Raw genomic sequence first — 25,788 nt, forward strand, 5'->3', positions numbered from 1 at the left:
CAGATCAATTGTACTATCATAATACAGTTTGTGATCATTGTCCATTTTTATGCACTGAGGTGACCATTATGACTTAATAGCAAGTATTTGACTAATTTTTTGACTCATTGCCGGATTAAAAAGATTATGATTATGGATGCACTTGTTTTTGTTCATCAGGAAATTGCACTGCAGAAAAAGGAAATCCTGATAAACAAGGATCTTACACCACTTCAGCCTCATCTGCAACAAAATACTGGAGTGTACAATACTTTTACTGAATCCACACTCCAGACAGGTTATATAAAGTCACCGGGTTCCATTTACTTCTACCATGTAAGCAAAACAAGACAATAAATTTTGGACACCCATAGTCCTTCTTGATATAGACTTCTGGTAAAGTCAACAGATGGTTAAATATATGAAAAAAATCTACTCCACGTTTGTACTGTAGCCTTCTGGCAGAAATAAAGTGCTTTCTCTTCTGTAGAAAAAAATACACTGTATATCATCTGTGTGAATGAACACTTATTGGCTTCTTCAGTCTAAGGGGTAGGGAAACCTATTTCCCCACTGTCTAAACATAAATAAAATGGTCTCAAATGAAAAAGACACATTTAACCTTCTTTAATAGCCCTCTAATTCACAATGCAGCTTGGCAAAGATGCTTGGTAAATAGGATCTAACTAGGATTTTGTTTGGCTACTGAAATCCTGCCTCCTGGGCAATGTTTCAAATTCATGGGAACAGTTACACAAAAATGCAGCAGATGGAAGAGAGGAAGCGGAAGGAGAAAAATGAAGAACAGTTTTATGTTTAGTAAATCAAGTGTCTTTAACACTACAAATGACTTCCAGGAGGTCACTGAAGTTGACAACAACCTAGAAATTGCTGAGGTAAATGTTTCTGGAAAAAACTCCTAAACCAAAAAGAGCAATTAGTATTAATATAATAGTAATTACTCTGTCATACATAATAGTAAAATTAACTCAAAGAAGAAAATATCAAATAATCAACATGCATGCTTTTGCTATGATAATCTCCAGGTAAGGCTTAGTGGCAAGTACAATATCTATTTTTAAAGGAGCTCCACCTGATTTTCTTGGTATGCATAGATTCACAGAGTAATTATCATACATGGCTTTCATAAATAAAACATGTATTTTTGTCAGTTGCCAATGCTATATCATTGGAGTTTAGTTCAGTAGAAGGATCAGGAATTGGGTCAGTAGGAGATGCTGGTGTTTGAGGAATCTCTTCTTCCTTAATTTCTAATTGCACACTGTCTTGTGACTGGTCATCTATACAGTCCTTTTTGGACAGCTGATGAACTGACACTTTTATCGCAATCTGCTGTGGTGGTTCATGCAGTGATGATGCCTCAGAGTCAGCTGTGGGAGAGTCGCTGCGCTTTAGTGCATTAGGAATCATAAACATATCATCTCCATCAGTAGTCTCCTGGCCTTCTGCTGCTTGCCGTACAAAGTTCTGTCCCTGTTCTTCCAAGCCAACCACCTCCATGATTTCTTCCATTATAGTCCTGCAGTTCATGATGAGAGGTGGCAGAGGAACACTTCGGGCAAGTTCCTCAATGTAGCGAGCAAATTCCATGGTCTTGAACTGGGTTACTTTGGCAAGCTCAAGAGTTTTGGCTGAGGTGATGATTGGGATACGCTTAGCAATCTCAAAGGCTTTTTGTAGTTTCTCTGCTCCTTCTGTTCTGAAAAACTCGTTGATTGCTTTCTCAGTTTTCTTCAGATGGCTGCTCATCATACACAGCCTGGTAATGTTCAAGATCATAACAATGGTAAAAGCTACGAGGCAGACAATCATGTAATAGATCCCCATATCTCCAGAGGTAAAGACGACCCTCAGAGTCACAGTATTATTCACAGTGCCATACATGTTAGAAGCAACACATGTGTATTTACCTCTATCATCAAAAGACACGCTGGTAATGTTCAGTAGCCCATTGTCAAGAAACCACCATTTTCCTGCAGGAAAGATATAGAAGAATTCAGTCCAAAACATTTGTTTACATGGTCAGTATCACATTTTAATCATCAGTTTTGTCATACTGGCTCCAGAATTTAGAAAAATGGCAATAACGTAGACTATACTGGAGTGAATCACTTGTCACAAAAACATGTCTGCTTTTAGGATCCCACCACAATACAATTTCAGCTACTATGAAGGTCACTGATTATACTCAGGTCGCATTTTTTAAATGTCTCACTATCCACAATAAACTGTATTGTATATCTATCATAGTCAAACAAGTTAAAAACCTAATTACCTACTGCGGACAGCATCCCAAACTCATGCTGTACTTCATAAAATGCTGAATTTTAATGAATAATAGAAGTTTGAGATAGAAGACCTGATAAGTCACGTAGTCCATTGTTGAATCCGATGAAGATTGTAAATTTTCTTGTGTTTTGTTATAGCATCTCCTATCATCTTGTTACTGTTAACTTTACATCACACCCAAAAGTATGCTAGGGATCTTACAGTGCAGAAAAAATATGCAAGGAGCTTACAGTCTAATCTGAAACATGACTTGACAAAGGGAGCGACAAGACAGCAGGGGTATGACGACAAAGGAAAGAGCAGGGCCACACCAATAAGATCAGGCTGTTGCTCAGTAAAATCTTGTGCACATGTTGGTGGATTTGTTTTTATCTGAAGAAGCTTATTGGGAGCAATCTTTACTGATTTATGCAATGTTATTGATACATTTGATCATTACATTCTACTGCAAGAGTTAGAAGTGCAAATTGTTCATGCTTTGACCCTAGCATGGCTGACTGATGATCATCAAATTGAGCTCAAATCTGAATCTGCTCCCATTTCTGCCCATCCTAATATTATAAGGATATTGACTTAGCTCCTCTTCCCTTCCCACCGCCCAAATAAATAGTTAGGTTTCATCTTTAAGTGACAAACACCACTATTTAGATACTAGGGAGATATGTATCTCCTATTCAGTTGGTTTGTAGTGTGGGTTTGATAAATTGCAAGACTGGCTTAAAAGATGATGTTCACCATGGGTGTGGAGGGCTGGTTTAAGGTCCTGCATCATGTAAATTCCAGAGTATGGACAGAGAGTAGAGCACAAATGGACAGTGTAGCTTTACTAATTCTGGATGTTTCTGTGTCTCCCTGAATACCACACAGTGGATTTCCATGCTGATTCTCTGTATAACAGCACAAGGTGGCTAAAGGCAGGGGCACAGAATCTGCAATTACAGAGAGAAAGTGGCACAGACACAACAGCAGTGGCAATGCCTGCACTGGCAACCTCACCTCTTGATGTGGGTTGTGTGTATTTGATTCTCTCCCCCCTCCAATTTCATCTTCTCTCTCCCTGGAGAGTTGTTTGTTTGTTTAAAAGCTTCTTTTAGTTCTTGGATTCATAGTCTTATGCTACAGAAGCATATTATGTGCCATTTGAAATTAATCAGACAAGCCAGCTTCAATTTGGAATATTAGTGGCTATCCTCTTTTTGAAAATTATTCTAACTCAAAATATGGCTCATCCTAAAGGTTTCATAGTTTGCACATCTATCCTCAGTGAAAATCTATGCTTACGCCAACTTAACTTTTTTGGAGTTCCTAATTATTTTTCCACCAACATTATTAGTTCTGCACTCTTATTCTTACGGAGTTTGCAATGTCTGAAAACTCCCAATACTAATCAAAATGTGTAATGATGAGCAGGTGGGTAAGTCTTTGCAGTATCAGGACCTCACCCTCCAAACACTGTAAGGTAGTCAGAATTTTCCATGTCTACAGGTGTCACTTTGTACATAACATCATGGAATGAAGAAGTTGTAGACATGCAGTGTACTAAGCCACAGTATAAATAATAAAATACGCTATGGCAGATTAAAATAATAGGGAAACAAAACAAAAATGTTAAAGTACAGTTATGTTCATAGTGACTGTATATATAAATTCTCTAGTACAATAGAAAGTTAGTTATCAGTAATAAGAAGTGTGAAACTTTGTAGTTGTACTTTTTAGATTAATTTAGTATTCTAACAATATTATAATAAAAGTATAATTAGTTAAATAATCTTAACTATGGTCTGATTCTGCCACCTTTATTTACATTGAGTACCTTACTCTGTAAGTAGCCCAGCTGATTACAAGGAAACAACTTACAGAGTAAGGTACTACTCAACATGAGTAAGGGTGTCAGAACTGAGCCCTAAAGTTTTTTTGTCTAACCATATAAAATATTTTAGGCTGGGGTGTGGAATTCTCTATACTATTATATCCAAAAACCACTACATTAAAAGAATGCTAAGATTGTGAAGTCAGGCAAGAATAGATGGTATTATTATCCCATTTTGAAGCTTGGGAACTGAGGCCCTGTTGAAAAAAGGCAGCATGTGGCCATGTAATTAAAGACTGTATCATAATGCATACACATTACACATTAAGTTTGCACAGGCAATTTTAATTCTGGCATTTCCTAACTTTTGAGTGTCTGGCTTTGCAACCTTAACATTCTTTGAACACAGGGTTTTGGGGTTTTTTTTTTTTTTGCATGTGTCTCATTTCCTAAGTTTTTAAAAGCAAATTTCTAAAACAGAAATTCCATCAAGTGGCATTATACTGACCCCCATATAGACTGACTCATTATACTGCTTGGTCATCAGCAGGGTTGAAACCAGTAGATCTGCTGCACAGACCTCTGCCACTTGAACTAACGGAGCCCCTGTAGGTTTTCAGTCTCTATATGCGCTAGCACTAAAGGGCGATGGGACACAAACTCTGCCAGTGGATTGTTGCTGACAGCAAAGGAAAGGTCAGATGCAGTAATTGCGAGATGGTGAGGAATGGTGACTTGTTCTGGAGGGCAGTGTGTAGTAGTGGTCACAGACACATCGAGCCATTCCCCATAAGCTTGATTCCTTCTATCCTGTCTCCTCTAATCTGTCCATGTCTCAGTCCTGTCTCTTTCCCACCCTGGGATCCTTATCCCAGTCCCATTCTCTCACCCTGCCAGTCCGAATCTCTGCTCTTTAGGCTTCTAATCCCAAGTCTGTCTCCTTACCCAGCCACTTCCAGTTCTCCCCCCAGATCCTGGCTCCGCAACACATCTGTTTCTCTTCCCCCCCCAGCCCAACTCCCCCGCTCATACCCAGTCACAGTCTACTTGCTCAGCCAGTCCCCATCTACCCCCTATTCCTAATGTGATCCCAGTTTCCCCCTCCCTGGCTCCTAAGCTTCTTGGCTCCCAGTCTCCTTGGCACCCAATCTCCTTGCCTATCCCAACTCCCATTTTCTTTTTTCCTCTACCCCCTCCCCTTACCAGCTTCTAAGCACTTCCCCACAACACTCTCCAAGCTCCTTGTCACGATCTATTTCCACCACCACCTCACCCCCTTATCCAGCTCTTGTCCTCTGTACATTTGAATCAGGCAACTTCCTTCTCTTGGACATCATGAGGATCACTGAGAGCCTAGGAGAGACAGTCTCGCTTGCAGTTCCAATGCCTGGTCCTGGTCCTACCCATAGCAACACAGAGTTGCAATTGCAGGGAAAGTCAACTGTGAGTTAGAGCATGTCCAATGAGAACACAATCTTTGGGAGAATTTAGCTCCGAAGTGCTAGCAAGTCTCTACCAAGCATGTGTGAACTGCAATATTTTTTTTCAATAGCTTAGAATGAGGCCAAATTTAACATGGACAAGACAACGCATCTTACTTTAACCTCATCCTTGGAAACAGCCAAACTGGTTTTACTGATTTTTTTTTAAAGAAAATTTCAGTCTGAGGCAGAGACCCAGCATGGAAAATTTCAGCCCAAATGGTAATAGTTTGGCAAAGTTATAAGCAATTAAAAATAGGGTCTTATAAAAGGAAGTGTCAGGCAACCTTCATAATAGGTGGCATGACCAGCCCCACTTATAATATAGTGTAATATATAAAGCATTGGTATTGCTAAACCTCTTCTTAATCAATAGGAACTTTATTCATTGTAAAATCACAAAATGGCTTGCTGATGTATTCCTGCTGCAGCTGTTACAAATGACATAATGGCATTTAGACTGTGACTCAGTGTCTGGTTTTGTGCCAAAAGATTCTGGCAGAAAGCACAAGCCTGCTGAGAAACAGACTATTCTGGGTGTAGAGAAGGTACTAGTGTTGGCTCACAGGTTTTTGCTGCCGTCGACAAACTGGAAAATTATGCAACCTTTAAAGTTCTCAGTTGGGCATACAAAGCAACAGTGCAGAGAGCCTACACTTGGCCCTATATACCACTTAAGTCTCATATTTAAAGGCTTAAATGGGTCTTAAGTGGTGCACAGGGTCCTGCATGAATTCTCTGCATTGGCTGAGTTATACCCACAGGGAACATTCATTTTGCTTCCTTAGGCAACCACTTGTTTTAACCTTGGGAAGTACTAATAGCAGTTAAGCCAAATCATGTGGATTCCAAGCACAAATTGTCCATAACACAATATTTTTCAGTTGTTTATTATTTTCGCCCCTTTCATTGCCCACACTGTTGTGTAGAGCTTTTCCTGTTGCATGAGAACAATTCAGCACTACATTTTAAATATAGTAATACACACACTAGGGAAAAAGCTTGTGCTAGGAAACACCCATTATAGGAGATGGTATGTTTCCTCCTGGACAAACAACTTGTAATACTGGAAATTTAAGCTGAAGTGATATAATGCCTTAATATCCCTGCAATTTACAGTGCTTTGTTCAGTACTATTGCTGAGAGAGCTCCAGTAAAAGCTCTCCAAAGCACTAATTACAATACGCTGCCTTATCTCCTACATACTGTGCTTGAAGCTCAGTCAGTTCTTTTCTGTACCCATATGGATAAATATGTTAGTACAAGTCACAATACAGAAAGCTGTTACAGAAACATTATGCTGTGGTGCACACAGCTGGGTGAATCATTGCATCATATCAGGGTTTTCTCTCAGGTCAGCCATTGATAAGACAAGTCATCCTGAATTTAATGTGAATAACTCAAAACCTTCTTTCATTATGATGTGTTTAAAGTGTCCTGCATGAATTCTATTACATGGACAATATGGTTGCTTCATAAAACTACAATAACCTTACTTGTGTCATAAAGGAATAATGTGCACTTACATTTGTCCCCAAATTTAAATTTCATAAAAATGAGTTTATGTAATACTAAGGTCCCAAAGGACATGGCAAAGGATTTAAGCATGTACTTATCATTAAGGCCATTTTAGTCACGGGTATTTTTAGTAAAAGTTATGGACAGGTCCTGGGCAGTAAACAAAAATACCTAGCTCTTAAGCCAATTTTATATCCTCTCTTTGCCACCAGATCAGAGCAAAGGGAACAGAGTGGTGACTAGGATCCAAACACAAATTTGCTGATGAAAAGAATCCCTTCCTTTTTGTTTCTATCAGGCTAGCTCCAGGCACCAGCCCAGCAAGCAGGTGCTTGGGGCGGCCAAGGAGAAGGGGCGGCATGTCGGGCTCTTCGGCAGTGAGTCCGTTGGTCCCTGCCGCCGAATTGCCGCCGAAGAAGAAAGCGGCACAGTGGAGCTGTTTGCGGCTTTTTTTTGTGTTTTTTTCCCCGCTGCTTGGGACGGCAAAAACCCTGGAGCCGGCCCTGGTTTCTATATTATCTCTTCAGCTTTCTTGTTTCCTGCTGTGTGTGGCCACACAAAAACAAACAAACAAACAAACCACTAAAATCTGTAATTGTTTTCTCACAGAGTGTATACAAATGAATTTACAGCTGCCATGACCCCAGGAGACTGCCATATTTTCATACCTCCTCACAGGAAAGCATAACACAATAAGGTTGTTACATTTACATACATCTGTCTATATATAATAATAAAGTCCATTATAAACAAAGTGTGGATGCCAAGATCCTTGTTAGATTGTAAGAAATTAATCAGAGCATAAAAGCCTTACCACTGTTCTCTTCTTCCTTCAGCAAACAACCATTGGAATTGTACCATTTGTAACGTGGAGCAGGATTTCCTTGGACATTGCAGTCAATCAAGGCACTATTCCCTTCCTTGACTGTAATATGGTCAACGATGGAGATAATCACAGGTACAGATCCCAAGTTCATGTCAGTGTGATTTAAAGTGCTACTAGTCACATCCTCAGCAGCTGTCAAAGCTGCTAGTAAGATGAAAAGGCGTGTGGTACGCAAGAAGTTCAAAAAGTGGTGGCTGTTCAGCATGTTCATCTTTCTTCAGTAGGCTGTTCAGAAGAGAGCTGGGATAGGAAATTGTCTATTGAATGCAGCCTTCTAAGCTGAGCAAATCACAGGAAAGTTTTACCTTGATCCATGAAGATTTACATTTAAGAAAAAAATCCTATAAAATAAATACATTTTTAAAAATGAGACATAAATATTCCATTACAAAAGTTCTTTTTAAAATAATGAGATATCCATGAATGCATATGACACACATCATTTTAGTCTTACCCAAAAGCTAATGTTATCACCATCCCCATTCTTACTGGGAAAAGATGCATACATTTTTCCAAGAATAGCACTGATAAAAGTGGCAAGTGTAGGAGAAGGATTTATTACCTGGACACGTAGCAGCAATTTAGCTGTAGCAGCAGTTGCAGTTTTAGTCTGAAGATTCTACATACAAACTAATCCTCAGCAATCACCTAAACTGGAAAAGCAAAAAGCATGTCACATTCATGTTGCCATTATTGGTTCTATCATAAAAATATAAGAACAGCCATACTGGGTCAGACCAAAGATCTATCTAGTCCAGTATTCTATCTTCCGACATAACCTAATGCCAGATGCTTCAGAGGAAATGAACATGACAGGACAATTATCAAGTGATCCATCCCGTTGTACAGTCCCAGCTTCTGGAAGTCAGAGGTTTAGGGACACCTGGAGCATGGAGATACCTGACCATCTTGGTTAATAGCCAATAGTTCCATAGGTGCTGGAATTAGGGATGCAGGGGGTGCTGCCGTATCCCCTGGCTTGAAGTGGTTTCCATTCTACATAGGGTTTACAGTTTGGTTAAATGGCTCTCAGAACCCCCCCACTATAAAAATTGTTCCAGCACCCCTGTATCCTACACGAACGTATCTAATTCTTTTTTTAACCCAGTTATACTTTTGGTCTCCACAACATTCCCTGGCAACGAGTTCCACAGGCTGATTGTGTGGTGTGTGAAAAAGTATTGCCTTATGTTTGTTTTAAACCTGCTGCTTATTTTCATTGGGTGATCCTGGGTTCTTGTGTTATTTGAAGGGGTAAATAACACTTCCTTATTCGCTTTATTCAAAACATTCATGATTTTATAGACCTCTATTATAACCCTCCTTAGTCATCTGTTTTCTGAGCTGAACAGTGGCAGTCTTTTTAATCTCTCCTCACTTGCAAGCTGTTCCATATCCCTAATAATTTTTGTTGTCCTTCTCTATACCTTTCCCAATTCTAATATATGTTTTTCGAGACGGGGTGACCAGATCTGCATATAGTATTCAAGGTGTGGGTGTACCACTGATTTATATAGTGGTATGAAGATATTTGCTGTCTTATTATCTATCCCTTTTCTAATGGCTCCTAACATTCTGTTCGCTTTTTTTGACTGCCACTGCACACTGAGTAGATGTTTTCAGAGAACTATCCACAATGACTCCAAGAAAGTGGCCCCATCATTTTGTATGTATAGTAGGGGATTATGTTTTCCAATGTGCATTACTTTGCATTTATCAACACTGAATTTCATCTACCATTTTGTTGCTCGGTCACCCAGTCTTGTGAGATCCCATAGTAACTCTTCACTACAGCTTTGGGCTAAACTATCTGGAGTAATTTTGCAAATTTTGACACCTCACTGTTCACCCAGTACTCCAGATCATTTATGAATATGCTGAACAGCACTGGTCTCAGTCCAGATCCTTGGGGAACCCTGCTATTTATCTCTCTTCATTGTGAAAACTAACCATTTATTCCTATCCTTTGTTTCCTAGCTTTTAACCAGTTACTGATCCATGAGAGGACCTTCCCTTATAACACGACTGCTTAGTTTGCTTAAGAGCCTTTGGTGAGGGACCTTGTCTAAACTTTTTGAAAGTCCAAGTACCCTATATTGACTGGATCACACTTGTCCATGTTTGTTGACAACCTTAAAGAATTCTAATAGATTGATGAGGCATGACTTCCATTTATAAGAGCCATGTTCACTCTTTCCCAACATATTGTATTTATCTCTGTGTGTGATAATTTTGTTTTTTACTATAGATTTAATCAATTTACCTGGTACTGAAGTTAGGCTTACTGGCCTGTAATTGCCAGCATTGCCTCTGCAGCCTTTTTAAAAATGTGGTGTTACATTAGCTAGTCTCCAGTCATCTGGTACAGAGGATGATTTAACCAATAGGTTATATACCCCAGTTACTAGTTCTGCAATTTTATATCTGAGTTCCTTCAGAATTCTTGGGTAAATACCACCTGATCCTGGTGACTTATTACTGTTTAGTTTATCAATTTGTTCCAAAATGTCCTCTATTGCACCTCAATCTGGGACAGTTTCTCACATATGTCACCTAAAAAAATGATTCAGATATGGAGATCTTCCCCCTATCCTCTGCAGTGAAAACCATGTAAAAAACTCATTTCGATTCTCTGCACCCATCTTGTCTTCCTTGAGTGCTTGTTTAGCACCTTGATTGTCTAGTGGTCCCACTGATTGTTTGGCAGATTTCCTGCTTCTGATGTACTTAAAAATATATTTCCTGCTAGTTTTTGTGTCCTTAGCTCTTCAAATTCTTTCTTGGCCTGCCTTATTATACTTTTACACCTGACTTGCCAGAGTGTATGCTCCTTTCTATTTTGCTCACTAGGATCTGACTTTCAATTTTTAAAGGATGCCTTTTTGCCTCTAAGTGCCTGTTTTACTCTGCTGTTTAGCAATGGTGGCATTTTTTTGGTCCTCTGCTTTTTTTAATTCAGATTATACATTTATTTTGAGCCTCTATTATGGTGTTTGTTTCTATGCAGTTTGCAGGCATGTCACTCTTGTGACTGTTCCTTTTAATATTTGTTTAACTATCTTCCTCATTTTTGTGTAGTTCCCCTTGTAATTAAATGCTACTGTAGTGAGTTTCTTTGGCATCTCCCCCACCCCAGGTTGTTAAATTTAATTACATTATGATTGCTATTACCAAGCGGTTCTGCTATATTCACCTCTTGGACCAGATCCTGTGCTCCACTTAGGACTAAATCAAGAATTGTGTTTCCCTTTGTGGATTCCAGGACCAGCTGTGCTCCAAAAAGCAGTCATTTATGGTGTCTAGAAAATCTCTCTCTGGATCCCTTCCTGAGGTGATGTTATACCAAGTCAATATGAGGATAGCTGAAATCCCCCATTATTATTGTGTTTTCTGCCTTTGCAGCCTTTCTAATCTCCCTGAGCATTTCATAATCACCATCATCATCCTGGTCAGGTGGTCGGTAGTATATTCCTGCTGCTATGCTCTTATTGTTCAAGCATGGAATTTCTATCCATAGAGATTCTATAGTAAAGTTTGACTCATTTAAGATGTTTACTTTATTTGATGCTGTGCTTTCGTTTCATATATAGTGCCACTCCCTCACCAGCACAACCTGCTCTGTCATTGTATTTTGTACCCTCGAGTTACCACGTACTATTGATTATGCTCATTCCACCAAATGTCCATGATGCCTATTATATAAACAGCCTCATTTAATGCCAGGCACACCAGTTCACCCATCTTAATATTTAGACTGCTAGCATTTGTATACAAGCACTTGTACATTTTGTCAATATTCATTTGCTTGCCTTCGTGTTTATATTTAAATGGGACTCTTTCAAATTTGATTGTATGTCACTCGCTCATACCTGTACTTTACCAACTTCTTTCCTATCCTCTTTACTATGATACAGACTTTCTTCTTTAATAAATGCATCCTTGAGGGATGTTTCTGTCCAAACCATATGCACCCTTGTACCTGTCTGCTTTTCCTCAGCTCTTAGTTTAAAAAACCTCTACAACCTTTTTAATGTTACACGCCAGCAGTCTGGTTCCATTTTGGTTTAGGTAGAACCATCTTTCCTGTATTGGCGCCTCCTTTCCGAAAAGATTCCCCAGTTCCTAACAAACCTAAAACCCTCCTCCCCACACCATCATCTCATCCACACATACAGATCCTGCAGTTCTGCATGTCTTTCTGGTCCTGCATGTGGAATTGGAAGCATTTCAGAGAATGCTACCATTGAGGTATTGGACTTTAATCTCTGACCTAGAAGGCTAAATTTGGCCTCCAGGGCCTCTCTCCAACCTTTCCCTATGTCACTGTTACTTACATTTACCAGGACCACCGACTCCTCTCCAGCAGAACAGATAAGTCTGCCTAGATGTCTCATGAGATCTGCAACCTTTGCACCTGCGAGGCAATTTACCATGTTGCTCTCCCAGTCATCACAAACTCAACTATCCAATCCTGCTTTACTATCATCTGGTTCTTCCTAGGACCTGTGAGAGAGGTATCTTCAGTGAGAGAGGATACCATGCCATCATCCTTCAACTGCACTTGCATAAACAGTCCTCTTTAAGTCAACAGCTTAAGTAAGGACTCTTACATAAGGGTTGTAGGATCTGGTTTTTATTTCTTTAACACATGCAATTGTGTTTACATACCACAGCACACATGGTAAAGCATCTTGGATTATTCACTTTGCTGAGGCTACTGCCAGACTTTAAGTTCTGTATGAATGGTGGAGTTTATCCAAGCTAGAGGAATATACTTAAAATATAATATTTCAGAAACATATTTAACTTAGTTTTTATTAAGTTAAATTTAAAAAGGAAAAATATCCACTAGAGATGTAATTTTTGCTACGGCTTCTTTGGGCTAGAAATGGAACTGGGGCACTTGTTTTGGTCATGTACCATTAAGTGTTTGGGCTAGAGAGTTTTTGCTGATATTCTCATTACACTACCATCCCTTGACAACCCCTTGAGTACTGTCCTATAAAGTGGCTGGAGTTTCTGCAGGTAAGGTGGGGTTTTCAAAAGCATTCACTATTGGTCTAACTATGCTCGCAGTGAAGTGAATGGGCGTTTGGACTTTGATAGGTGCAGAGTTAGTCCAAAGCTGAGCACGTCTGAAAATGCCACCCATAGGATAGTGTAAGGAATACAGACACCACAATATGCTTTAACATTAACTACAGGGGGTCAACTGATAGGTTTCATAAGATTAGCCACTCAAATGCAGCAAAACTTAGTTCGTTAGCAGAAATAAATTATTCTAACTGAGATCTAAATATAGAGAACTGCAAACATCTAATTAATTTCCAAGTCTCCATTTTCCTTTGCAAAGCAGTTTGATTTTATTTAAGGATTTTGGTTAACAATGGAAATTACTGTGGCATCTAAACAAGGAAAAAATATGACTGCTGGCAAAACTAGGTCAATTCCATATATTAAGGGAGCAATAAAATTAAAAAGGCCTCTTTTTCTCTATTCTAAACTGAATTTGTCCTTCCCTGGCAATACTCATCTTAGTTTTTTTCCCATCTCTACAACATGGAACGATTAACTTGATTACACACAAATTGGCATTACTGTTGTTAGAGTAGTGAAACATTTTCCTCTATTTACCAGGATGGATCATCACTAAAGGTTCCAAACTACACTTTTCCGATAGGCTGCATGTACAGTGTAAATGTATTGTCAGAACTCAAACTCAGTCAATGAACTTTTTCCAAGTTTTGTCCATAGTCAAATGTGAAGAATATCTACTTTGAAAATATATCATCAAGGTATGGTCCATAACATTTTAAAATTAAATAGTTTTACTTCTAGTGGTAAGAGCAAGATCTAGGAGTCAGCAGTTCTGAATTTTATTTCTCATTTTGCCACTGACTCGCTGTGTGACCTTGCATGAGTCATTTAAACCCTCAGTCACTCATGGGATTTCTGGATTGTACAATGTTAAAACAGTTGAAAGTGCCCTTATAGATGCATTTAGGTTTGAAGTAAATAGAATTAATCCAACCATCTATCAAAAGCTTATCCGGTGATATTTTCAAACCAGAATGGATGGAGACAACTGCAATCTTGGTCTGCTTCTATCTGCAATGTGCGAAAGGTTTCCTGAGGAGTGCTAAATACTTTCCAGGGTGCAAGGGTCAGGCATTTCTGAAAAATCCTAAACAGTGTTTTGGACTTGGGGCTTGGGCAACAAATGTTTTCAGACACTACAAAAGACACCAGGGTAACTAAACATTATAGGAAATCCTCTTCTGTCTGTGCCAAAGTGCTATTAGAGAGGAACAAAGAATGGAAACACAAAATAAGTCCTGATGGAGACCCCCACATCTGCAGATTGAGTCCGATCCTCCAGTCCTCACTCAGTCCAAGTTTCCATTGAGTTAATTAGGCCCAAACCCAGCATCCTGAAATGTTTTCCGACCTCTCCCCAAATCCCAACAGCTGAAGCAGTACACTTTGTTACGTACACAATATTAATCCCATCATTTTCATGAGACCCAATAACTGTGATGTGAGGATTTTTGTCATAGAATGGGGAAAAATTATAAATGATTTATCTTTGTCACTGTAAATAATGTAGTTATTTCTGTCTTTGGCACATGAACAGACACATCTGTATAAGCCAATTATTGAATTAATGACTTCAAGTCTAAAGAAGTTTTTTTAAAAAACACCCTACTTGTATGCCCAAATTATCTCCTTCCTGTGGAAAGGGGAAAGAACTTCTTTAGCTGTGCTTTGTTACCTCCTTGGGACAGAGAGAAGATATGATCACCTACTAGGATGGAATCTGAGGATCCATGAGGAATCTCAGCATTCACCCCAGGGCGCTTGGCACACAGATGTGCAACATCTTCCCCTCCACGTACTGTTCTGGGCAACCATTCTAACAACAACACGTCTGCCATTGGTCTCCAGTCTGAACTTGTATTCTCTCACCCCCTTCCCCCACAAAGCTGGTAGAAACTGAACAGTTAAAAGTAATACTGCAAGAATCAGCATTAACTCCCTTAGAGAATTCCACTGGAAATCGTGTCATCTGAGGGGAGCATGGCATACATTTCTTCCAGGTGACATGACCACAAACTGTTTGGGTGTTAACTGTATATTGTTTATGTGGGGGAGTTTCCCAGAGCATGCTGCACTGCCAATGTTCCCCCAGTCATATATGGCCAATATTTATAGGCATTTCATCTTATGTGCATAATACAGCAGAGAGAAACTATAAGGCTTGTAAATTTTCCTACCCAGGAATAAACATTGGTCCAAGCTGGGAGGTCTTTCTCTTGTTATTTCAGAGACTGTTGGGGATATCAATTGCATGCAGCCATGTTCTGATTGACCAGTTGAGTTTTTATTTTTAATATCATACCCAAAGTGCACAGCTGGTGTTTTACCCCTGAAAAACCAAATAAACTGATAGGGGATGAAGAAACTGCACTCAGAAGTACTGAATTTGTGCTCCATCAACTGGTCATTCTGAATAGGGGTACACAAAAGAGAGACATTGATGCATACCTTGTTCTGGCCTACTAAGTCTATATTAATTTGTTCTCCTTCTAATAATAACATGTATCCCTATTATCTAGTGCTATGAGGTTATTCAATTCAACAGCAAACCAAAAGAAATCAACTCGTATAATGGATAAATAGTGTCTCTATAGTTTGAGGAACACTAACAGTCCAGAGTTAGTTTGCTTGGTCTGTAAATATGAAGTAAAAGGAAAGAGAACTTTGGTTTCATCCTTGTTCTCAGTTGTCCACAGCACAAAACCACCACCTGACTGGCAGTCATGAGGACAGTACAACAAAGTTATGGTTAAAGTTAACCCCTGATATTTAAATACTACTTACTGGTTTTTCTCTTCACACCCATCCCTTTTTCTGGTCTTAGAGGCAATATGTTTATACAGTGGACAACTGTCAAAAGCGAATAGGTTTTACTGGAGCAGAAATGCAGACACTGGGACTTGTTTATGTCATTCAGAAGGGTCAAAAGACCACTGGGAGTTCAGAGGCTCATGAGTGTGAACCACCCAATAAAAGATTAAACTGTTAGGGCCTAGGCTGGCAGATGAATAGTAACACAGTTCATTCACAACTGGTAGCAAGTTGTCTGGCTTTTGTCATCCTCTTGTTAATAAAGCTATCATCTTAAAAGCAGTGGTCCTAAAAGGGATATTTCTCAGTCTCTCTGGGATATTTCTTTGCTTGTACCCTCATGACTTTCCTCCTGTTTCCTTCTTTACTGTCTCTAGCTAGGATGGCAATTGTTGCATGACTTAACCGTTTCCTTAGAGCTTCAGGCACCTGATTCCTTGACTGGTTTAATGGCTTCCAGCTTGAAGCACATTTCTCTGTCTCTACAGCTCATTTCAGTTGCCTTTAGAATCTTTCAGAACCTTCTCCTCGGGTCCCTGTGAGAACAAACATCCTACCATTCTGCCACTTATATCTTCTCAAGAGAAGTGTTGTAAATACTAGAGATATTCACAGGCAGGTTAGGGCCTTAGGTGCACTAACAGAGCTGCATGGCTAGCCAAGTGTCTTTAGCCCTGTCATACTCAACCTGTGAGAGGCACAAATATGAGAATTGCCTTAGGGACACCAAAAACAGAGTAACAAAGGACATGTGAAGTAATGAGGGTTTTGTGTCTAAGCCTTAAGAGATTCTAGAAATGACACTTGGAGTCACCATGGCAACTCCCCTCTAGCATTCCTTTATCATTTTGGGTAGTGGTATTCTAGAATGAGGAGACAGATTAATGAGACGGATAAACTGTAAGAGTTTCGTTAGATGTTGACCTGCAGTAAAGATTGGCTATGGCCTTACCATGTAAGTCTAAAGAAGGAGAAAAGAGTGAAAGCACCGTCGAGAAGACCTGTTTGAAGACTGTGTAACTGTGGGAAGGGCCAGATCTCTAAGTACACAAGGTGTATGTCTACACTTGCAGAGTTTTTGCGCTGTAAGTTTCATCGGTGATAGGGAACCAGTGAAAGTAAAGCGCTTAATTCCTGAGGCGTCAGAGAGTGTTTACATTAGCAGCACTTCCATTGCAGATGAGAGCAGCGCTCTAGGGCAGCTATCCAACAGTGCATTTCTCTCCAGTTTGATGATGGGTCTTGTGGGAAGGGGTGTGTGTGTGCGATCGGGGCATCTGGGTCCCTGCAAAGCCTCCTCTCCCCAAACACTGATCAGCTCCAGTAGCTCAGCATTGCTCCAAGCAGGGGATTGTTTGCTCCGCAGAGCAGGCATTGTCACCTGGCCAGATAAGTGGAAGGGAAGTTTCAAAGTTCCTGGGGCTTTGCAGGAGAGGGGTGGATGTCTGTTTACCTGGCATCAGAGCAGCAGAGTTGCTGGCCAGAGTGGTCACCTAGGCATTGTGGTATATCCTCCAGAGGCTAAAAGCTGTGTAAACAGGAAGAATATGTCTTACTTGCACATCACTGCAAAAACATCACCAGTAAGAACTATATACCTCTTGTGGAGGTGGTTTTCTTCTTGCGGTGAAACTTCTGAGTTTCACTGCAAAAAGTCATTGGCAAGTGTAGATGCTCCCATGGTTTTTGCACACAAAAGGGACTTTTTCTGCTTTAAATGGCAAGGGTAGATATGCCCAAGAAGATATGTGTAAGTGTTGGAATAATAAAAATATTTTCTCTTTTGTATGTAGTTAGTAGGAATCTAAAGTTGTGCTTTTATCTCATATTGTTTAGGTTTCTCATGTTCAGAAACTCTTCAATTCAACTTAATCTCAAAAAGGATAAAGCAGAACTAGTCTAAGAACAAGATTAGAAGACTGTATAGCTCAGAGAGGAGATGAATAAGAGGGGATGTGATTAAAGTATACAAAATATTGAACGGTATAGAGAAAATAGATCAGGCACTCCTATTTACCTTTTCTCATAATACCAGAACCAGGGTACATTCAATGAAATCGAAGGCAGCAAATTTAAAACTGATAAAAGGAAATAATGTTTTACACAACACATAATTAGCATATGAAACTCATTGCCACAAGATAACATTAAAGCCAGGAGCGAAACAAGAATAAAAAATAGACTGGGCATTTATATAGAAAATGACAGTATCTAGTTAAATCCAGTCGTAATAAGGATTAAAAAAAGAAAGCTAGCCAAAAAAGTATGGAAGGGATATAAAACGTCATACTTCAAAGTACATAACTCTCTACTATGGTGATTTTTTGCACCTTACTCTGAAATATGTGGTATTGACCACTGACAGATGGATTACTAGGTGGGATGGTCTTCAGTAGGGCAATTCAGTATTTGCAAACTAATCTGTTTTTGCTAACTAGGAATGCTGTTTACAAGTAAAGGTATAAAGGAGTCTATAGCTTAAAGACCCTACTAAGCTACTTCAGTCAGGAACTTGTCCTTTTGTTTGTAAAGTGACAAACAACAATAAATAGGGAAAGCAGGCAAAATGGAAAATTCAGAGACGTACACTGGCTCTGAGGAGATAACAAAACTATGTTACAGAGAAGAGTCATATTAATAAAGAAACCCTTCTAAGCTACTTGTTACAGACAGCACTAAAAGTACAGGAGGTTTTGAGACAGGTTTCTTTTCTTTACCCTTTGTAAAGGTTTCCGTAGTCTTTATTTCAAAATTGAGATTCACACTAAGAAGTTACAGTTATAAAATGCCAAGCAATAAGATATACAATGTGATGGACATAAATGTCATTCTAAAACAAGTGACATACTTTATGATGAAGTCCTTTGTTTAAGGAGCACTAGCTGCACATCATATTTTAACACTGAATGAACTAGGAGGAAATTCACAGCCAATAAAGAAAATTCTGCTTTACAGTTAGGTTTATAATATACCTACACAGTTGCAAAGCAGATCAGCAGAATTCCACTCAATAATTGTTCTTCCTATTTGAGATCCTAATCCTGAAAAGCAGTTAAGCATATGAATAGTCCCAAGTCAATGGAACCTCTTGTACTTAAAGGAATGCAGGTGCTTAAGTGCTTTACTGGATCGGGACCTAAATTCCACCCCTCTCCAAACCATCCTCAAGGCCCATAATCCATTCAACCTAAAACGAGTAGATGAAGCTTGCTGCTCTGTAATTATCTAGAAGGATTATTAAATTCCTCAAGAATCTCCCCCGGTCCTTGATGACCTAAGGAATTGAGTGTGGATCTCATGTGCGGCAGTGTAGAGGACCTGTGCCAAACATCTGAGCAAAACCCTTGATACACTTCAGTGTAAATGAAATTGTATCACCAGCAACTATTCCATGTAAAGTGGACGTCTAGTCAGATACATTTAGAGAACACGTTAACTAGAAGGCTTCCTGTCTGCAATTTGTAAAAATATATTTTTTCACATGGACAAAGCATCTTAATAAATTCCCAAGTTACCAATTAAGTACTCAATAAAAACTGAATTTTTTTTTCAGTAGAGAAGCTTACTTCTGCTGCATTTTGATGGACATGTTCCATTAGGGAGTTGTGGGTTATATAGACACAGAAAGATCTGCTGTGGGTTATATAGACACAGAAAGATCAGTAGCGAAGAGGTCTCTTAAACCCAGAATTTCATGTCCAGTAAATTTGTTGGATGTTTAGGTATATACTCTTTTTCAAGGTTTCTACTACAATAATAAAGAGCTCTGATGCATAAATCATCAGGATGTATTTAGCAGTTGTATTTGTTTAGGAGGTCAGGCAGTCTGTGCTTCATGGTTTGGTACACAAAGCTATTACTCCAGAAACAGCTGTGTCACTTTATGAGATATTTGCTTAACTCTTTGCTAGCATACCCTAGGCTATGGCTTTCACACTGCTACTTTTTCATCACTCAAACTAAACACAGATAGATCAGGGACTTAAATCCCTTTGGTTGAAAGGAGTAGGAATAGCAGAGAAGAGAGGCATATGGAATCTCCCCACAATGATTCCAAATACCACCTCTCTGTGAGTTTCTTCATCCCACTGGCTTCTGTGTATTTCTCATTTTCTTCATACACCTTTCATCTCTTATTTACATAAGTGGGTCTAAAATCCTTCCATGGGTGTAAACAATTGGAGAAATCTGATTTGTTAGTGTTTTACACCCACTTGGCACAGGAGTAAGTAACTATGCAAGGGACAAGGCAATGGACAATTGGGCCCAATATATTTATCTTCCTCTTTCCCCACTCCATAAACTGTATTCGTAAAAGTCCACTTTGCTAAAATATAATTGGTTTTCCTAGCTGATGGGGAGGAAATTAGTCCTTTAAATACACATTCTAAAAAACCCCAAAGCCCACATTTTACATTTAATATAGAATGCTCGGACTGATATTTAATGGGATCAAGATAAAAATATAGGTTTTGTTTAAATAAAATAGTAAAGGCTTTTCATGACTAATCATATTTTATATAAACATCTTTAAAGGTTTATCATGTCTTCGAAACAACTGAATAGTTTCAGTCTTTTGTATTTTCAGTGCAGTGTATGTAGTTTTCATTAAGAAACAGTATTTTAACTTAAGGCTCCTCTTTCAGTAACAGGAGAATAATGAATTTGTATATAAAAACTCCCAACAACCTTCAGAGGGCCACAGTCATTATATAAAAATATGTAATCTGTGATATGCATGTACCACATTTTACTGACTTGTTTTTTACTTACTGACCTCCAGAATGAAGTACAAGGAGGTTAAGCACTAACACTGTGATTATGACCACTTCAGAACTGTCAGGGGTGGCTTGCAAGGAATAATTAACTGTAGTTTAGGTGTGTTAATGATTGTCATCTAAAAGGATAATGTCAAGTTAAAAATTATTGGATTTCTTTACCTATTAGTTAACAGCATCTTAGTCCCTGATCCCAGAGTGGGACCCATGAGGACAGAACTTCATGCTTGTGTGGAGCTAAACTGAAGTCAATGGGGCGTGGTATGGGCACAAGGCTCCAGTCGCATGGCTCTATGTACAGGACCTAAGATTATTTAAATTTGAAAGACTTAAATATCTGGTTTACTTTTCACTCGTTATGCTCTTTTGTACTCTTTGTATTTTGCCTCAGTTCAGCTTGGATAATGAGAACAGAATGGTCTGGGCACTTTTGTATATAGTCAGTTTCACTGTCTTCTTCCCAAGTGCCAGCCATAAGGCTGTCAGCTTTGGGCTGCAAATGTTTAATTCAAAGTAAAAATATTTTTATTTTTTTAAATAAAGTTTTTTCATTAAAAGAAAAACAAAGTTTGTTACATCTTGTCTAAACACATAGTTTGTATATCACTTCAACTATATTGGATTGAAACTTGGCATAATTAAAGCAGAACAATCCCCTATTGGTACAGTTTGTCCCGGTAAATTTAAGGAAATAAGATATACTGGGAAAAGCACCATTTATACCAATTTAGCTGTGTCCTCACTAGTTGTTGAACTGATTTAATAAATTAATTTTTTTTTAAATTACATCCCTAACCAAAATAGTTAAACTGTACAAAAACTGTCTGCACTATAAGCCCTTAATGACTTTAGCTACTTTTATTCTGAATTTACACATACTACATTTCACCAAAATAACTAACATTGTTTTAATTCACACCTTTTTTTATTTCAATGCAAGTCTGCGTGGAGATCAGCTCTGAGACAAAATGACTGACTCCTTTTTGCAGGCTTGTAGTAGGGGAAGACATTTCATTTGTATCCTCCCTGTTCAGCCTTCCCATTCGATATGCATTGTGATGCTCTGCACTTGGCCATGAGTGATTTAATTAAATTATGGTAATTGGTGGGAAGTAATAGTATCCCCATTGTTTGGCAGTGGCATTTCTAGGACATGCCTGTACATGGATAGGAAATTACACTGTACTAACTAAATGCAGGAATTTTCAGTTTAAAGCACTAAATAATGCAATTAGGATTGCACTCAATGACAAGACATATACACAGTCACACACTGGCCCTAACCTGCAACCTGTTTTGCCCTGACAAAAAAGGATCCGATGGGGGGCATTTAGGGCCAGGTCTACGTTACAAACTTTTGCTGGTATAGCTATGTCAGTTAAGAGTGTGATGAGGTGTGATCTCTGACAGACACCACCAATGTACACAGAGTTAAATCAGCAAAACTGGTATAGCTTATTTTGCTTGGGTGCGGGGGAACTGGAATAAGCTATACTGGGAAAAGTGAAGTTTTGCTGGCATTAGCTGTGTCCAAACTAGGAGTGCTTTGCAGGTATACAATACTGGTTTGGCTATGGTGCCAAGCACTCCTACTATAGATCTGGCCTAAGTCTTCAGATTCTGACCTAGGTGGTTACAGAAATGGAGAAGAGCTTTGGACTCATCTACATTGTAATGATGTGAGAGTTTGGGAAGAGGGTATAACGTTGTACTCCTTGAAAGCGGATAAAAATCATTTTCGTCTTGAAGTGTAAATAGCACCAACTATGTTTTGAGTTTCTTTTCCTGAACTATGCTACAGTGTTGGCTGTTTGCAGGATTGCAGCACAACTTGGGGACATGGTAAAAACAGTTTGGTTCCGTCTGCTACCAAAGACTGAATCGTATTTCAGTTTTGTGGGACAACTAACACATTTTAATCCCGTACCCAAACACTGCAGTTGTTATAGTATAGAATGGGCCTTTCTCAGATTGTTAAAGTGGGAAATTGTGCAATATGGGGTTTTTGCAGGGCTTTACTGGCATGCAATGAATACCTAATGCCTTTTCCCATTGCTATTTTATTTAATTGAATTGTGTTTTAATTCTATTCAGCTCAAACTGCAAACTCTTCAGTGATACCATGCACATCTATAAGTATACAATTAAAAGCAGAAGAAAGATTAATCACCCGTCCCCATTCTCCCCCAGGTAGATGGTTTGCTATTTGGAAGAGCTTTATTTATATTTGTTTTATTGTGAGCTGTTTAAACTCATGAATATTTTACAGCATTGAGGTGGTTATAAAATGGTGGAAGAAAAGCTGCAGCTTTTCTGTCCAATAAATCAGTGTTGATATAAAGTACTTTAAGCTAAAAGGCTTATATAGAGAGAGAAAAGAAAGGGATTTTATTATCCCTTGCACGAACACAAACAAATATGCTTTTGCTGTCTGTACACAACAAGCCAAACAAAAGATGTAAATCCTGCAAACATGATTTCCATTAAAACGAGTCGAAGTACAGCAGATCTCTAGTTGACCCTGTTGCAATGAGTAGGAAAACTGTTCTAAAATGTATTGTTTTAAAAAAACTAAAAACGTATGCTAGTTTTTTTTACTTTAAAAAACATTTCAGTTCAAAAACACTTTTTCACTGTAAACTAACATTTCAGTTTTTCTACAAAATGTATCATAAAAGAGGGGTCCCTTGGTCTAGAAGGACCATTTGGAAATTAAAACAATGTCAAGCAAGTTGCTTATCAGAGAGATCTATTTGAAAAGCTGCAAATTACTGACTGAAAGAGGTATCAATGTTGTCAGATTGTTAGAAACTTTTACTCCTTTGTACAAAAGTCTGGTATGTGCAAATGAACTAAAAATATGACTGCTTGGTGGTCCTTATTTGTTATTTACAATTGATTGTCCTGTTATACTGCTTATATTGTACTGCTAAAGTAACATCGTATGATGACATTGTCAGAATGTTCCGAAGTTGAAGACTGTAGGAATGTTGTCCCTTTAAGGCACTCATGGTATTCAGATAGGTATCACATGAGACTGTTGTACTGATCAAAACTTTTAATTAATGCGAACTACAATCATGCTGACTTTACTTTAGATTAAAATAGCCCAATAAAAAAACTTCCTTAAAAGATCTATTTTATTTAAAGGTGCTACTTGCTGAATTAATACCCCCCCTTCCTCCTCTCCACAGGGATATAATAATGTGCCAAAAATCTACTGTCCAACCTCATACTTCCCAAAACAAAGAATTCCAAGTTAAACAGAGAACACTGGAGTTTAAGGTTCCAGAGAGAAAAGGCTTTGGCCTCATTAATTTTATACTCTCAGGGGTACAGGTTCTTGGAAGCACCACAGGTAGATATTATGGTGATGGGTGCATTAGGAATGCCTAATATTTGATTGATCTCTTGGGTTTCCCTGCTGCATGAAGCAGTGCTTTAAGAACTGGCATTCATTACTGTTCGGATTATTTAGTAATCTTTCGAACTGGATTACTGCACCTTCCTTTGAAGCATTTGGCACTGACTACCCTCAGAGACAGGATCCTGGATTTGATTGACTGCTGGTCTGATATGACAATTTGTATGCTACTGTGGGTGACAATGGGTGGGTTAAAGCAATCCAGTTCTTAGGCACACAGTGCCCTGGCAGCCCCCATCCTTTTGGACTTCATGATTTTTGAATAATTGGGATCGACAATACTGCAAATCAAAAACAGCAACAGGCAGGACTGCTGCAGATCCCAATCAGAGTAATGAACTCAGGGAACAGAGCACCACAGTGAAATGTGCAAAACTAAGGCTGAATCTCACCAAATACAGAATGAGTGACCACAAACTGGAGATGGAAATTTGGAGGCACAAAGCACAGTCTAAACCCAGAAAGAGGCATGGCTCAAAAGGCAACTGTGCAGACAATGTTGCAGAGAAGAGATTGAGACAGAGAGAGATTTTCTGTTCCAACAGCCCAAATACAAAGAAGTGAGACAAATATTTCCTCCAAGAATCAGAAACCATAACAGACATACAAAAGTGATGAGGAAAAAGTGCCTGATCCTGGCAGAGAGAGATGACAGAGATGGCATTGTACTATGTATCTATTTACCATAGGATCAGCAATGGTTAGCAATGGCAAATGGACAAAGGCAATCAACCCCCAAACATAGTGTACAACCCTCTCCTGGGTAGGCTGTACCTGAGGAATCCTTTACCTATACTCTGTCAGCACTTGTATAGCTTGTTAAGCAAATAAAACCTGAAGACAACTGAATTGTAAGATTCTTCCCCTAGCAGGAGGGTCTTTTGGGGGTGGTATCAGTAGAATTTCCCTCTCCCCCCCCCAACCACAGGTGTGGTGGTTCAGGGATCACAACTATTTCTGATCTTTAAACTGGCGGGTCTCCTGGATAGGTGGGTCAGCCTCCCCCTTTCAGCACAGAGGGCCCCCTTGCCCCAGCCTGCCCAGAGTATCATCATCAGCAGCAGGTGGGAGCCCCTACCCAACCTATGAGGAAAATCAACAGCAGGTCATGGTCAGGCTTCCCTGACTGGCAGTCTGTTCCACCGCTGCTCCCTACAGCTGGGGTCCTGGTCAATCCTATTGTGTCCAGCGGCTAATCTGACCCTGATGCCAAAACAGCCCACCAGTGCTCTGTAGGAAGCTAAAAGTTATAAGAATAAATCCAACCTCAAGCCCGATGCCTATCTCCTAGGTGAGCCAGCCCTCCTCTTGGCCACTTAGCCTTTCAGTGCGATCGCCCGGGCCCGAGATCTCTGCTCCCCACGATGCTCTCCTACTTAAATGCTGCGCCTCAGGTTGCCACAGAGCCTTTCGCCTTCACCGCGATGGAAAGCAGACAAGAAACTGAACCGAAGCCCGACAGCAATGCTCACAGAGGTGGCCCCGTCGCTGCGGCTGTAATCCGTGCTCCCTACGTAGCGTGTTGCAAGCAACCGCCTGCCTCAGCAGCCCGGGCTGCGCTCGAGGGAGCGACACGGCGGTGTCCAGACGTTCGGCTGTGGAACGTTGGGGTGCCGCAACATTCCAAGCGCGACCCCAGAAGACAGCAGCGCCGGCGGCTCCTTCTCACTCAGCGGAACGGCAGCCAGCGCTCT

At 39.5% G+C, this 25,788-nt stretch overlaps 1 protein-coding gene across 1 annotated transcript; it reads right to left on the reverse strand.

The window, feature by feature from the left end:
* Positions 1-1,041: 1,041 nt before the first annotated feature.
* MFAP3L (microfibril associated protein 3 like) lies at positions 1,042-25,788 on the reverse strand. Its single transcript, XM_045019433.1, has 4 exons — positions 25,361-25,788; positions 8,547-8,637; positions 7,913-8,325; positions 1,042-1,973 (listed from the first exon to the last, which is right to left on the reverse strand). Exons 3-4 carry the CDS (start codon positions 8,193-8,195, stop codon positions 1,111-1,113), a joined length of 1,146 nt encoding a protein of 381 aa, XP_044875368.1. The 5' UTR covers positions 8,196-8,325; positions 8,547-8,637; positions 25,361-25,788; the 3' UTR covers positions 1,042-1,110.

Source organism: Mauremys mutica, chromosome 5 (assembly GCF_020497125.1).
Source record: "Mauremys mutica isolate MM-2020 ecotype Southern chromosome 5, ASM2049712v1, whole genome shotgun sequence".
In the NCBI taxonomy this organism is placed as follows: Eukaryota; Metazoa; Chordata; order Testudines; family Geoemydidae; genus Mauremys; species Mauremys mutica.